Consider the following 15,744-nt stretch of genomic DNA (forward strand, 5'->3'; position numbering starts at 1 on the left):
ATAGGGATCATGTATGAGAAGATTGTGAGGGCAATGCCACAGGATTGGATGGAAGAAATAAATGCGGAAATCTCCAAAGGAAGTAAAATGCATCCCGCTTTTCCAAGCTTTCTGCTGGAGAAAGGGGGAGAGTTGGTCCAATTTGACAACTGTAATACTCGAGATTTCCATAAGGTATTTAGAGAATGGAGATTCAAGACACCTGCTGGTCAGGAGTTTTGGCAGAGTATATACCCACAGCTGGACTTCCAACAGGATTTGGAAAGGAGTGTGGGCGAATTTTAAATGTCCAGCGTGGTTTGAACTGGATTTCAAATTGGCTCACAACCGGATTTTTACCATGACGGTCTTGTGCAAGATTGGGTGAGTGGAGGGGGCAACTTGCCCAGTGTGTGGGACACGGGATGAGACTCTGTCCCATTTACTGGTGTTATGTCTGCAGTTGAATGATTTTAAGTATTATGTTCAACAGTTGTGTGGAGTTTTTTGCTGGGTGGGGACCGAAAAGCAAGAATGGGAATCCCATGGAACTCAATTTTGAGATGGGGATTGCAGGAGAGTCTGCCCGAGTCTAGCGGAGCGGCAATTAATTTAATGTTCAGTTTGGCTAGATTCGTGATTGTGCAAAGAAGGAATGCTCTGTTTTTTAAGGGGAAGAGAATCAATCTAAGAGTATTTTAAATATAAACTAAAAGATCATTATAAGGCTCTGTGGATGTTTTATTCAGAAAGGAATTTAAAGATAGTATTTTACAATCAATTTTTAAAGTACAATCGATTAATATATGTTACAAGAGACAAATTAAACTTCAGGTTTTGATGTTAAAATGTGGTGGCGGAATGGCTGTGCAGAGCAGCGGAATGGAATTGTATGATGCAATGAAATGATCATGATGTTGTAAATGTTCTTAATGTTCAATAAAGTATTGTGGCAGAGCCACCAGGGGACTCTGATCTAATGTACATAATTATCTTTAACAAATTATTAGCTACAGAATGAATCTATATCTTTGTTCATATCATTGCATGTACATAGCGCGTCCCTTTAAGAATGAGACCAAACGCGATGACGTCATCACGTTGCTCACGTGATCCTCCAGCGGCAGGAAAATGTGATGACGTCATGACGTCAGGCTGGGGAGCCGCCCTAGCCAGTCCTCGTGGAGCCAGCAAAGAGTATAGACCTGTAATGTAGTTCTCCTGTGTTTTCGTATTAAACATTGTTTGTTTGATAGGCTGACTCGACCTCAGTCCTTTAGTTAGGAATCTAGCCATTCCTACAGTATATTAATTTTTAAAAAGTAGGAGGCACTCTTGCTTCTGAGTCAGAAAGTTGTGGGTTCCAGTCTCACTGCAGAGACTTAAGCACAAAATTCTAGGCTGACACTCTAGTGCAGTACTGAGGGAGTGGGAGGGGAGGGGAGAGAGAGAGAGAGGGAGGTCGCACGAAAGATGAGCTGCTGAGTTTTAATGTTTTTTAGTGTTTAAGGTGGGGAAAAAAAGTTACATTTCAAGTTTTAAGAGGTATAAATTCTAGCTAAGTTAGTTCAGTTTAGTTTAGTTTAGTCTAGTTTAAGTTTAAGGTTAGTTTAACTTAGTTTAAGCACAGAAAGAAAAGAAGAAAAAGACCACAAAAAAAAAAAGAAAGAGCGCCAAAGACGGGACCCAAAAAAAGAAACCAAAAAAACCAGAGGAAAGCAGAAAACAGAAAGAAAAGCCAAAGCAAAAAGACAGAAGGAGAGGAATATACAGACCAGGGAAGAATCCGAACAGTGGCCGCACGGGGCCAGAACAGCGGCCGGAGCGCGACTCCTCAACGGAGGCCGCACGGGGCCAGAGCAGCAGCCGGAGCGCGGCGACTCAACGGAGGCCGCACGGGGCCAGAGCAGCAGCCGGAGCGCGGCGACTCAACGGAGGCCGCACGGGGCCAGAGCAGCAGCCGGAGTGCGGCGACTCAACGGAGGCCGCACGTGGCCAGAGCAGCAGCCGGAGCGCGGCGACTCAACGGAGGCCGCACGGGGCCAGAGCGGAGATCGGAGCGCGAGTCCTGAACGGCGGCCGGAACACAGGACCGTAAACCAGGGAAAGGCCAGAGGAGCCGGGCCGAGACAGAGGCCTGGAGACCTCTGAGGGAGAGGGGAGCGGCCCGAAGGCACCGTGAGGCAGCGGCTCCCAGACGCAGATAGTGAGTACGGGTCCTGGGGAGGGAGCCTGAAGCCAGGGAAAGGCCCGAGGAGCCGGGCCAAGACAGAGGCTCAGAGGCCTCTGAGGGGGAGGGGAGCAGCCGGGAGACACCGGGAAACAGCAAATCCCAGATGCAGACCAGGACAGTGAGTACGGGGCCTGGGGAAGGCCTGGAGAGCGAGCGAGTCCGGGGCCTGGGAAAGTTCGCGAGCCGGGAGAGGGAAACACCAAACCCGGGGCCCCAGAAAAGCTTATTCTAAGGTCAACAATAATTTCTACCTCTACAATACTAAAAATGAGCGAATCAGAGGAGCCACAGCAGCTCCCGAGGCACACTGAGAGCAAACTTTTCCAGATTCCCCCCAACACCAAAAAAAATGCTAAAAAATCGCTCAAGTAAGACCAGCTGAGAGCAAAACCAGAAACTCTTTTTGCTGACTGGTACAGCACTGGGAAAAAGTGTAATCTCATTTTTTACTCAGATCAGTCAGCGGCTTGGATCACAGCAATAAAATCACCCTATACCAGGGTTAAGCAGGAAAGAACCGCTAATGGGTCCAAACTGAAAATTAAGAAACCAGGGGACCCGAAGAGTGCAACCACGGCTGTCAACATGTACAATAACGGAACAATATTGGTGCAAGGCAACCTCGGCGACTTTGAAACGGCCTTCAAGACACTGAAAGAAATAACTGAGAGGGGAAGGAACAGCCCCAGAGTGGCTAACAGGGAAAAAGCGACTCACACTCCCCCCACCATTGACAACTCACCAGGAGTAAATCAGCCTGGTCATGAGGCGAACGAGCCACACAGTTCTAACCAGACACTCACCCCGGGGCCCCACAGCCACATGGTACAGTTGACCAACCCCAGCGTAATTACCAGGGAGGAAGCCACACATACTCCCCCTACCACTTCTAGCTCACCAAGAGAAAAGCAGCCTAGCCAGGAAGTGAGTGAGCCCTCCAGCACCGACTGAACACACACCCTGGGATCACACAGACAGATACAACTAAAGGATAAATTTAACCAGTTGGAGACAGAGCTGGTTAAACTTAGAGAGGAGGTCCTTAAACTGAAACATGAACAAAAGCAAGAGAGGGAGAGATACAGGAGAGAGCTGAATCTACTTGGGAATCAGGTGAAAGAGCTGCAGAAAAACAAAGAGAGCCATAGGGGAGAGATAGCACCATTAGACCAGCAGCCAGAGGCTAGAGATAAGGCAATACAGAGCCCGACTGAACAGCTGCACTCCCACACTGAACAACAGCAGCAGACACACAATACAGGGGGTGCCACACAGACCGACCAGCATACTGAAGCTCAGTCTTCCCCCACCACTGTGGAACCACAAGCGAGCCGCTCACAAGAGGAGCGCACACACCAGACACGACCACCCCAGTCCAACACACAACCTATGAGTCCAGGCGAAAGCCACCAGACAGTAAACACCAACAAGGCTGACATCGTAATACTCATAGACTCAAATGGGAAATTTCTATGGGAGAAAAAGCTCTTCCCTAGACATATAGTAAAAAAGATCCGGTGCCCAACAACAGACAGAGCCCTGGAATGGCTGACCAAAACCCGATTAGGCTCCCCCCAACACATAATAATACACACTGGCACAAATGACCTAAAGGCCCAGCAGAAAGGGGTAGCAACATCGCTCAGAGCAGTGATTGAGAAGGAAAGCAATACATTCCCAAACACTAGAATCACTGTTTCCACAATATTGCCAAGAACAGACTTTAACAACAAAACAATTCGTGAGATAAATGTCAGCATAGCAAGAGACTGTGAATTAAAACACAACGTGCACCTGGCCCAACACCCCACCCTCGATGTAGAATGTCTTCACGACCACGTCCATATCCACAGGAAACTAATATCGATCTTTGCTAAAGCCCTGAAGGACGTCGCTTTTAATCGGGTCCATACCCAGACTCCAGGAGGACCCCCCCCCGACCACCAGAGATCAGCGGGGTACATACCAGGACTACTACAGAGACCACCACCACACCAACCAGGACCAGAGAGGATCCCCATGCACAACAACAATATCAGACCTGCACCACTCCTGTCCTACAGGGGAACAGGACCACCCACAGCCAGACAGAGGGAGAGATGCACAGGGCGTACGCAATACCTCAGGCAGAGACAATCCATTAAGAGACACTAGGCAGACGTGCAGCAGCATCTACTTCTGCCTTATGGATCAGAAAATGAAAAAAAAAAATTAAGGACTAGTTACTAGAAAGAGTTGTAATCAAGTAGTATTAGCATTTATAGACAATTGAGATGATCTTTTTTTCCCCCATTTAGACACGACAAACACATATCATTCTTTAACCTATCATAGTAAAAGACCAAACTTAACATGAAATCCTTATATATTTCGACCTGGAATATCCAAGGTCTACGCTCTTCGGTGCTCGACGTGAAGAGTAGGACCCCAGAGTTCATAGATGAAACTAAAGATCTGGATATTATCATTTTACAGGAAACTTGGTATAGAGGAGAAGGACACACTGGCCGTCCCCAAGGGTACACAGAGCTGGTGGCCCCCTCCAATAAATTGCCAGGAGTAACCCAAGGCAGAGACTCTGGAGGCATACTGATTTGGTTTAAAACAGAGCTTAAGAATTGCATCAAATTTATAAAAAAGGGCAAAAACCACATGTGGCTCAAAATTGAGAGGGGGATTATCTCTAACACTCAAGATGTTTTCATTTGCACACTCTATATCCCCCCAATGGAATCCCCGTACTTTAAAGAGGACACCTTCTCCAACATTGAGAGGGAGATTATCCAATTCCAGGCCCAGGGGAACGTGTTGATCTGTGGTGACCTCAATTCAAGAACTGGCGAAGAACCAGACTTCACCAATAATCAGGGAAACAATTACATATTCGGGAATAACCACTTCGATATCCCTTCCCATCCATACAGGCATAACTGCGACAAACAGACAAATACTAACGGAAAACAGCTCCTGCAGCTCTGTCGAAGCCTGGGTCTGTACATTGTCAATGGTAGGTTCATGGGCGACCTCCTAGGAAGATCGACCTATTGCCCACCTCTTGGCTGTAGCACCGTAGACTATATGATTACGGATTTGGACCCATCCTCTTTCAGAGCATTCACAGTCAAACCACAAACAACACTGTCAGACCACAGTCAAATTACTATGTATCTTAAAAAGACAGAAACAACCAACACAGAAACACAACCCAGTAAGCTGTACAACACCAAAAAATCGTACAGATGGGCCAAAAACAGCACGGAAAAATACCAGAAAGCAATTAGCAATCAATCAACTCAAGCTCTCTTGGACACCTTTCTGGAAAACATATACACTCACAATAAAGAAGGCGTAAACCGGGCAGTGAATAACCTAAATAATATTTTTGATAATTTGGCAACAAGGTCAAACTTGAAAGCTCGCAAGAACAAACCCAAAACAAAACACTATGAAAAATGGTTTGACCCAGATTGCCATAACATGAGGAAAAAACTTAGAAAAATATCAAACCAAAAACACAGACAGCCAGAAAACGAGGAATTACGCCTTACTTATTGTCAGACACTAACACAATACAGAAACACACTCAGAACCAAAAAAGAGCAGTATATTAAGAATACACTCAGCTCCATTGAGGAATCCATTGATTCCAATTGTGTCTGGGACAACTGGAATACATTACACAAAAAACAACACGACGAATTGGCCATTCAAAATGGAGACACATGGGAAAACCACTTTGAAAAATTATACCAGAAAAACACACTAAGGCCAGAGCAACACCAAATATGCAAAAAACTGGAAAAGCTCGAAATGGCCATAAAAGATAACCAAAACCCGCTAGACTCCATAATAACAGAAAAAGAACTATTTGAAAAACTCAAGGACCTGCGACCAGGAAAAGCTTGCAGTGCAGACGGCATACTAAGCGAGATGATTAAACACACAGACGATAAAATGAAACTGGCTATCCTAAAACTCTTCAACTTGGTTCTGAGTGTCGGTTACTTCCCTGATATCTGGAACAAAGGACTCATAACGCCCATATACAAAAGTGGGGACAAAGTCGACCCAAATAACTATCGAGGCATCTGTGTGAACAGTAACCTGGGGAAGGTATTCTGTAGTATCATAAACAAAAGACTTATAAACTTCCTTGAGGAGCACAATGTATGAGTAAAAGCCAAATTGGATTCCTACCAAACTATAGAACATCAGATCATATCTTCACCCTACAGACCCTAATTGACAAACATGTTCATCAAAACAAAAGCAAAATCTACGCATGCTTTATAGATTTCCAGAAGGCTTTCAATTCCATCTGGCACGATGGTCTATTCCTGAAACTTATCGAAAGCGGGGTAGGGGGAAAAACATATGATGTAATTAAATCAATGTATACAAACAATAAATGTGCAGTTAAAATTGGAGACAAACAAACAAAATGCTTCCCACAGGGGCAGGGGGTGACGCAGGGCTCGCCCATCTCACCGACACTCTTTAATATTTACATAAATGAATTGGCAAAACTACTTGAACAATCTACAGCACCCGGCCTCACCCTATATGAATCCAAGTTTAAATTCCTCCTCTATGCAGATGACCTGGTTCTGCTGTCACCAACTAAGGAGGGTCTACAGCAGAACCTGGATCTGCTGGAGTCGTTCTGCCAGACCTGGGCCCTGACAATAAATCCCCAAAAAACCAAAGTCCTTGTGTTCCAGCAAAGATCCAGACATCAGGGACCCAAAATAAATTTCACACTAGGAACAACCAAAATTGAACAAACCACTAACTACACATACTTGGGTTTAAAAATCAGTTCTACGGGAAATTTTCATCTGGCTGTGAATGAACTGAAAGAGAAAACAAGAAGGGCTTTCTATGCCATTAAAAAATCAATCCAAATAGAAGTCCCAATTAGCATTTGGCTCAAAATTTTTAAATCAGTAATTGAACCAATTGCACTCTATGGCAGTGAGGTGTGGGGACTGCTAACACAACAAGAATTTGCAAAATTGGACAAACACCCAATTGAGATCCTACATGCAGAATTCTGTAAAAGTATCCTCCGGACTCAAAGGAAAACCGTAAACAATGCATGCAGGGCAGAACTAGGCCAATATCCATTAATAATTACTATCCAAAAAAGAGCCACCAAATTTTGGAAACACCTAAAAATGAGCAACCCCCACTGCTATCATTACGAAGCCCTGAAATGCCAAGAGAGGACCATAAAGAAGAATACCCTCAGTCAACTAGTCCTGGAACTCAGTGAAGTAACTACTAACACTACTAACAATAACCAGCCCCAGGACAGTGACAGCGTAACACAAAGAATTTGCCCCAACACAATCGTCACTTAGCAAAAGGAAAAATATCTTTCATATTGGGCAGAAACAACAAAAACCCAAAACAAACTCAATTGCTACTTGGCCCTAAACAGACAATACAACATGGCTGATTACCTGACCATGGTAAAGGATAGCAAACTGAGAAAAACCTTGACAATGTACAGACTTAGTGAACATAGCCTGGCGATCGAAAAAGGTAGACACAGGCAGACCCGGCTACCAAGAGAGGACAGGATATGCTCTCACTGCAGTCAGGGAGTGGTGGAGACAGAGATGCACTTCCTCACAGCTTGTAGAAAATATCAGGGCATAAGGGAGAATTTCTACCCAAAATTCACAAAAATATGCCCGGAATTCAGAAATTTGAATGACGACCAAAAACTCCCATACCTAATAGGGGAACAGAGAAATTGTGTAACCTTAGCGGCACACTATGTTACAGCTTGCCATAAACAGAGGGACAACCACTAAATATAAGAAGAGTATATACAAATTATATGAATGTATATTTATACACTCAGGGGTATATCTGTTTATACACTGTATGGATAGATCTGTATTTATGTGTTCAACCATGAATGTTTTTCGATGCTTTGGCAACATAAGATGTACCTTGTCATGCCAATAAAGCGATTTGAATTGAATTGAATTGAATTGAGTGCTGAGTCTTTCAGATGAGATGTTAAACGGTCTGCCCCCAGGTGGATGTAAAAGATCCCATAGCACTATTTCAAAGAAGATCAGGAGCGTTGGTCCTGGTCTATATTTATCCCTCAATCAACATCACTATTACAGATTATCTGGTTGTTATCACATTGCTGTTTGTGACCACACTTCAAAATAAGAAGTATTGGCTTTAAAGCACTTTGTGAGCAGCAACAAGTGAGCTTGGGGGAGGCGCTTGTGGGTGATCGTGTGAGATGACGTATGTGAAGGAGCCAGCAGAGAGGCGGATTTTCCCTTGGGCGTGGAGGGTTCCAGTCGATCTGCGAGCAGTATGCAGCCGCGGCGGGAGCAGGTGAGTGTGGTGGCCGTCTCTTCCATATATCAATGTACCGATTGGTGTCTGATTCAGTGCATTACGCTGTCTTTTCCCCGCTCCTGTCCAAGCGTCTCACTTGGAATGCCCCTTCTGAGCGAAGCAAAATCAAACGAAGGCTGAAAGTGACGGGAGAGATCTTACAAATCTCACCTAAAAGCACTTGGGAGAAGTCGGATTCACCAACCCCACGCAGGTCGGGTGCAGATGGAGATAGCAGCGTCAGCCCATGCAGGGCTGGGCGACCGCGATTTCACAAGATGTGCTCCCGGGACCGCTGCTTTCTCTCTGACCAGAGTTGTGAGTGCTTCAAGTTAAACTCAGCTGTAGATTTAATTCACAGAAACTGGTGCTTTTTGGCGTGCGATGACGCACTTGCACCCTGACACTGCACAGGCAACATAACATCCTAGATCATACTGTAACTGCCGTGGTTGTTGTGATTCAGATGTGGGATAAGTGGTCATCATTCACGACCTATGTGGGCATATTGTTATTGTATTGAACATAAAACGCTCCAAGAACCCATCATTGTTTGACTGTAACCCTTGCGTGCCTGGCATCTCATCAAAACTTTCATTTTTTGCCTCAAACACGTGTTCGCCTCTTTGATAGTTTACAACAGTGATTACACTTCAAAAGTATTTCATCGGCTGTAAAGCACTTTGGGATGACCTGAGACCGCGAAAGGCGCTATATAAATGCAAGTTCTTTCTTAGTATTTCTTGAACTCCTTTACATTATTGGACGGTGCTCCCTAAGTTGGACTGTACAGCCGAAAGCTGGCAGTTGGGTTAGCTGCTGTGTCTTGTGGTGGCTGTGATTCAGACTCTTCTTGGTCTCATCTGGCTCCTGTGCTGGAGCTTTCTCCACATTGCTAGGCCAAGTGCAAGAGTCTGAGGTGTTCCCCGAGTCCCTGAGATTTAACACCCACTACTGTAATTTCGGTCCAGGCTGAGTCCCCACTATTGCATGCACTAAAGGCAGTGGTACAGTTCCTAGAACTACAGCTGCTTTGGGTGTTGACAGTGCCGTTGTCTGCCGTTCTGTGATTGCACATTCCTGCAGCAGCTGCAAGAACCCACTGTACCTTGCGTAGTTAAAGAAAGAGGAAAGAATTTGCATTTATATCGTACCTTTCACAATCTCAGGACATCCCAAAGTGCTTTACACTAAAACGTGAAACGTGTTCGTTCCTTAACTATTTTTCCTTCATGTTTTCAATCTTTTCGGAATCCTTGTTTCTTTTTCTTCCAGATGCAACGTAACTCCGGCTTCCTCCGTCTATCGGAGGAGTTTATTCCGATTGCTATGCTTCAGAGTTGGAAGCCAATTTTCTTCATTCTCCTCATGGCTGTGACAAAAAGTAGGTGAAGCATTGTTACGATACCTTTGTATTCTGTAGGAGTTACCAATTATGCTGCCTAGTGGATTCACAACTGACAGAAACAAACATTTTAAATGTAGGCGATTGTGGCTGTTGTAAGTTGAGGTTCTCCTGTATTTTTAATGGGATTATGTAACTTGTTACCAGCGAGAGAATATCTACATTTATTTTTCTATATATTTCAGTGTGCTGCGGTATATCGGATGATGGTGTCCTGGTCTATATCTTGTGATCAGTACAAATTGTCATTTTGATTAGTGATGAACACCCTAAGCTTAGTTTTATTTATGATGAGAGCTTAAACATAATCATAGAATCATAGAATGATACAGTACAGGAGGAACCATTTGGCCCACTGTGCCTGTGCCGGCTATTTGGTAGAACTATCCAATTAGTCCCACTCATCTCTTTCCCCATAGCCCTGTAATTTTTTTCCCTTCAACTATTTATCCAATTTCTTAAGTTACTGTTGAATCTACTTCCACCATCCTTTCAGGCAGTGAAATCCAGATCACAACAACCTGCTGTGTGTTTAAAAAAAATGTTTCCATGTCACCTCTGGTTCTTTTGATCATCTTAAATCTGTCCTCTGGTTACCGACCCTTCTGCCATTGGAAAGAGTTTCTCCTTATTTACTCTATCAAAACCATTCATATTTTTGAACACCTCTATCAAATCAGCTCTTAACCTTCTCTGCTTGAAGGAGAACAATCCCCTGCTTATCCAGTCTCGCCACATAACTGAAGTCCTTCATCCCTGGTACCATTCTAATAAATCTCTTCTGCACCTATGTTCCCGCTAAGCTGTGCAGGTGCGCGGCCATGCAACGATCTGCAAGGTCTTGCGCATTCAGATTCAAAGGCCGCACACAGTGAGCTCGAGAGCTGGGGCAGGGAGGGGCCCGCACACAGTGAGCTCGAGAGCTGGGGCAAGGAGGGGCCCAATACCCCATGGCCGGGAATCTACACACGGAGAGTCGCTTGTGATCTCTCAGAGCCAGTCCGAATTGTAACGGCATTTGGTAAGATACGGAGCCTTGGAACCAAGTTGTCTGCTTGGCTGTTAATTAGCTCTCTAGTCTGTACAAAAATATAAAATATGCAAGAAAGCATCGACTAGTCTTTAAAATTATTCTTGCGTGTGGCTGTGCCAACCAATTACGGAAGCACTGCAAATTCTCTTAAATTATATTTTGGTGCATATTTTCTCTCGTCCCCTGAAGCCATTTATTCTGCTGGATCAGTGGGTAATGTGGAGACGCGTGTAGTCTGTTCCTGGGGTCTGAGCGGCGGCCACACTTCGGAACAACGCACCGTGGGCGCCGGTTATTGATCAGAGAAAGTTCACATGTTCTTTTTATGGGCACAGAATGCACCGAAGCTGCTTTTACGGTATGTGTGACCACAAACCCTTATTGTTGTTACATTTGACTCAAAATAAATCTGAGTATGTGATGATGGTGCACCGCCCGGCAAGGATGACTACCCAACATGGTTGCAGTTATAGACTAAGAGAGAGACAGAGAATGATCTGAATTTCCAAGATTGTGTATATTAGGTTCCTACAGTAATAAATTCAATCAAAGAAATATCAGTATTTTTTAAGTTATTTACAATGACTTAGCTTCATACTTTTAATTCAGATCTTATTTTGTCCCCTCAAGGAGTTGGGTGTAAGGAGGTCTACTGTAAGTAGGCAGGGAGAGGGGGGGGGAGGGGAGGGAGGGAGGGAGAGGACAGCACAGGGAGAGGGGGAGAGGGAGAGAGAGGGGACAGACAGGGGCAGGGAGACCGTGCAGCCCAAAATTGCCCTGGCAACGCCGGGCACCCCCAGCTAGTATATACATACATACACAGGAAACTTTTTTTTATCCGGCACCGACGGGACCGACGTGGTGCCGGTTCATCAAAAATTCCGGATAACCGAGAGCTATAGTAAAAGATACGGAGAGCTGAGAGCTCCGTATAAAGCAACAAACCCTGTTGCTTAGCAACAGGTGCAGAACAATGGCCACAAGTTCCAAGCGTCTCTGTAGCTTAGCAACAGCTGCAGCCACACCCAATTGCACAGCAACAGATCGAGGAAGGCAAGTAATATGAAGTAAAACTTACCTGAACCTACTCCTGAATTTTGCCGGTTAACTGAGATTTCCGGTTATTTAGGTGCCGGTAAATCAAAAGTTTCCTGTGTGTGTATATATATCTATATATAGGGAGTTCAATTTTGAAGTTTGTGGATAATACAGAACGTGGCAATGTAGTAAATAGTGAGCAGGGTAGCAGTGTAGCAGTAGAATGGGATGTGTGAGAGTAGAGGTAGCATGGGGTGTATGAGACTTTGCCTAGAATGTATATTGAAGTGAGGTTCCTTCTCACCAGACCTTGACATAATGGCCATCTTCATGATATAATTGCTAATCAATTTAACTTGATGTTTCCTGTCTGAATTTACAAAAGAGCAGAATATAGTTAATGTGACCTTGCTAATAGTTGCTGTTGTGACCTTGCAAATAAAAGTGTTCGCTTCGGTGCCTCCATTGTTCTGGCCAATCTGCTATTAACACCCCACATGGGATGTTGCCGACCCGTCTGTTTCGTCCTCTAGCATTTAAAAAAAAATTTGTTTATGGGATGTGGGCGTTGCTGGCAAGACAAGCATTTATTGCCCATCCCTAATTGCCCTTGAGAAGGTGGTGGTGAGCCACGTTCTTGAACCGCTGCAGTCCATGTGGTGAAGGTACTCCCATAGTGTTGTTAGGTAGGGAGTTCCAGGATTTTGACCCAGTGACGATGAAGGATCGGTGATATACTTCTAAGTCAGGATGGTGTGTGACTTGGAGGGGAACTTGGATGTCATGGAGTTCCCATACGCCTGCTGCCCTTGTCCTTCTAGGTGGAAGAGGTCACGGGTTTTGGAGGTGCTGCCGAAGAAGCCGTGGCGCGTTGCTGCAGTGCATCTTATAGATGGTACACACTGCAGCCACAGTACGACGGTGGTGGAGGGAGTGAATGTTTAAGGTGAGCGGGCTGCTTTGTCCTGGATGGTGTTGAGCTTCTTGAGTGTTGGAGCTGCACTCATCCAGGCAAGTGGAGAGTATTCCATCACACTCCTTACTCGTGCCTTGTAGATGGTGGAAAGGCTTTGGGGAGTCAGGAGGTGAGACACTCGCCACAGAATACCTAGCCTCTGACCTGCTTTTGTTGCCACAGTATTTATGTAGCTGGTCCAGTTAAGTTTCTGGTCAATGGTGACCCCCCAGGCTGTTGATGGTGGGGGATTCGGCGATGGTAATGCCATTAAATGTCAAGGGGCGGTGGTTAGACTCTCGCTTGTTGGAGATAGTCATTGCCTGGCACTTCTGTGGCGCGAATGTAAACTGCCACTTATCAGCCCAAGTCTGAACGTCGTCCAGGTCTTTTTGCATGCGGGCATGGACTGCTTCATTATCTGAGGAGTTGTGAACGGCACTGTCCCTTGTCCCGACTAATCTCCAGTATTAGCATATCCGAATCAGACAATGACCCTGAGATGTTATGATTAACCTTGATGGTACACCTGACAGAGCAAATTCTAACATGTGACACATGTAATATAGTTTTTATAAGAGTTGTGACCTGTTAGAGATTAAATAAAGCCACTAATGAGGTTTATAAACCAAAAAAGAGCAACTAATTTCATGATTTACATAGGATTACATAAGATATAAGGCACAGAAACAGGCCATTCGGCCCATGCAGTCCTTGCCGGCGTTTATGATCCACTTGAGCCTCCTCCTGGCTTTCCTCATTTAACTCTATCAGCATAACTCTATGTTGGAGGGAAGGTCATTGATGAAGCAGCTGAAGATGCTTGGGCATAGGACACTGCCGTGAAGAACCCCTGCAGCGATGTCCTGGGGCTGTGATGATTGACCTCCAACCACCACAACCATCTTCCTTTGTGCTAGGTATGACTCCAGCCAGTGGAGAGTTTTCCCCCCGATTCCCATTGACTTCAGTTTTACTAGGGCTCCCTGATGCCACACTCAGTCAAATGCTGCCTTGATGTCAAGGGCAGTCATTCTCACCTCACCTCTGGAATTCAGCTCCTTTGTCCATGTTTGGACGAAGGCTGTAATGAGGTCAGGAACCAAGTGGTTTTGGCGGAACCCAAACTGAGCATCAGTGACCAGATTATTGGTGAGTTAACTGCCGTTTGATAGCACTATCGGTGACACCTTGCATCACTTTGCTGATGATTGAGAGTAGACTGATGGGCCGGTAATTGGCCGGATTGGATTTGTCCTGCTTTCTGTGGACAGGACATACCTGGGCAGTTTTCTACATTGTCGGATAGATGCCAGTGTCGTAGCTGTACTGGAACAGCTTGGCTAGAGGCGCAGCTAGTTCTGGAGTACAAGTCTTCAGCATGACAGCCGTGATGTTGTTGGGGCCCATAGCCTTTGCTGTATCCAGTGCGCTCAGCCATTTCTTGATATCACGTGGAGTGAACCGAATTGGCTGAAGACTGGCTTCTGTGATGGTGGGGACCTCAGGAGGAGGCCGATATGGATCATCCACTCGGTACTTCTGGCTGAAGATGGTTGCACACGCTTCAGCCTTGTCTTTTGCACTCATGTGCTGGGCTCCACCATCATTGAGGATGGGAATATTCAGTGGGGATATGATCAGTGTCTCTTCTTTCATGTCCTTTTTTTAAAGCACAAAGTCAAAGAGAATGTGAAACTACTGATCTTTCAAAATGAAAAATAGTAATCAATATTAAATAAACGGTTTCTGCAGCCCAGGAAGCATTCTGTTCAACTGCTGGTTAATACAAATGTTACGCAGTACTCCAAATGTGGTCGAACCAAGGTTCGATGCAAGTTTAGCATAACTTCATTACTTTTGAATTCCATCCCTCTAGAGAGAAACCCTAGTGCTTGGTTTGCTTTTTTATGCGTTGTTAACCTGTGTCTCTAATTTTAGTGATATTTAAGAGTCTTTCTGATTGTCTCATGATTTGAGATGGTGGGGTGACTGTTGGATCCGTGATTCAGAGGATATGCTGTTATTAAATAATCACACGGATGCTGTACATCAACAATAAACAGGTCTTTACTGGAGGAGGGTAGTCTCAGGACTGGGGGTACAGAGGCATGCGCAAAGCTTATATACTGGTGTGGTCACTGCCGGTACTACAGTATACAGGAGCTCTAAAAGTTCTGACTTAAAGGCACATACACTACAATTCCTCCCCTTTTAGATTAGTAGTACCCCTAATATTCAAATAACAATTAACATTTCAACATGTACATTAAACAACAAAAGTCCATTTATAGATTCAGTCTTTGGGGCGGCTTCCTGACCCTTTCGGGATAGCGCCTTTCCGGAGGTTCTTGTTCTTGGTGCAGAGGCGATTCTGACCCCTTTTCATCGGGTAGTTCATCGGGTTCTACTGCTACTGGGTCTGAAGTAGATGCTACCGGTATGTCGGGTTCATCCCCGGGTACTCGAGACATGGGGTTGACGTGTTCCTGTGACGCTAAGATCTGATCGACGTGGCGTCTCACAATGTTCTCCCCGACATCCACTGTGTACATTAATGGCCCCTGCCTTGTACATATCGTTCCGGGTTGCCATTTCTCTGTTCGATAGTCACGGGCCAAGACTGGTTGCCCTACATTGAAGCTCCTTGTCGGCTTCTCATTGATGTGCTGGAATTGTTTGTCCTCAACATTTCTTCGCACATTTGGTCTGAGCAAGTCCAGACGAGA

At 45.2% G+C, this 15,744-nt stretch overlaps 1 protein-coding gene across 1 annotated transcript in view; it reads left to right on the plus strand.

Moving 5' to 3' along the window:
• The first annotated feature begins 8,445 nt into the window (after nt 1-8,445).
• The window catches only part of LOC147117672 (uncharacterized), a 33,697-nt gene continuing 26,398 nt past the window's right edge, over nt 8,446-15,744 (plus strand). The window contains exons 1-2 of the mRNA XM_085988857.1: nt 8,446-8,581; nt 9,860-9,968. Coding sequence (XP_085844983.1) covers nt 8,561-8,581; nt 9,860-9,968 — 130 coding nt within the window. The 5' untranslated portion in view covers nt 8,446-8,560. The remainder of the gene's footprint in view (nt 8,582-9,859; nt 9,969-15,744) is intronic.

This window comes from Somniosus microcephalus, chromosome 5 (genome assembly GCF_052327205.1).
Source record: "Somniosus microcephalus isolate GS21.2 chromosome 5, FLI_Smic_1.0, whole genome shotgun sequence".
In the NCBI taxonomy this organism is placed as follows: Eukaryota; Metazoa; Chordata; class Chondrichthyes; order Squaliformes; family Somniosidae; genus Somniosus; species Somniosus microcephalus.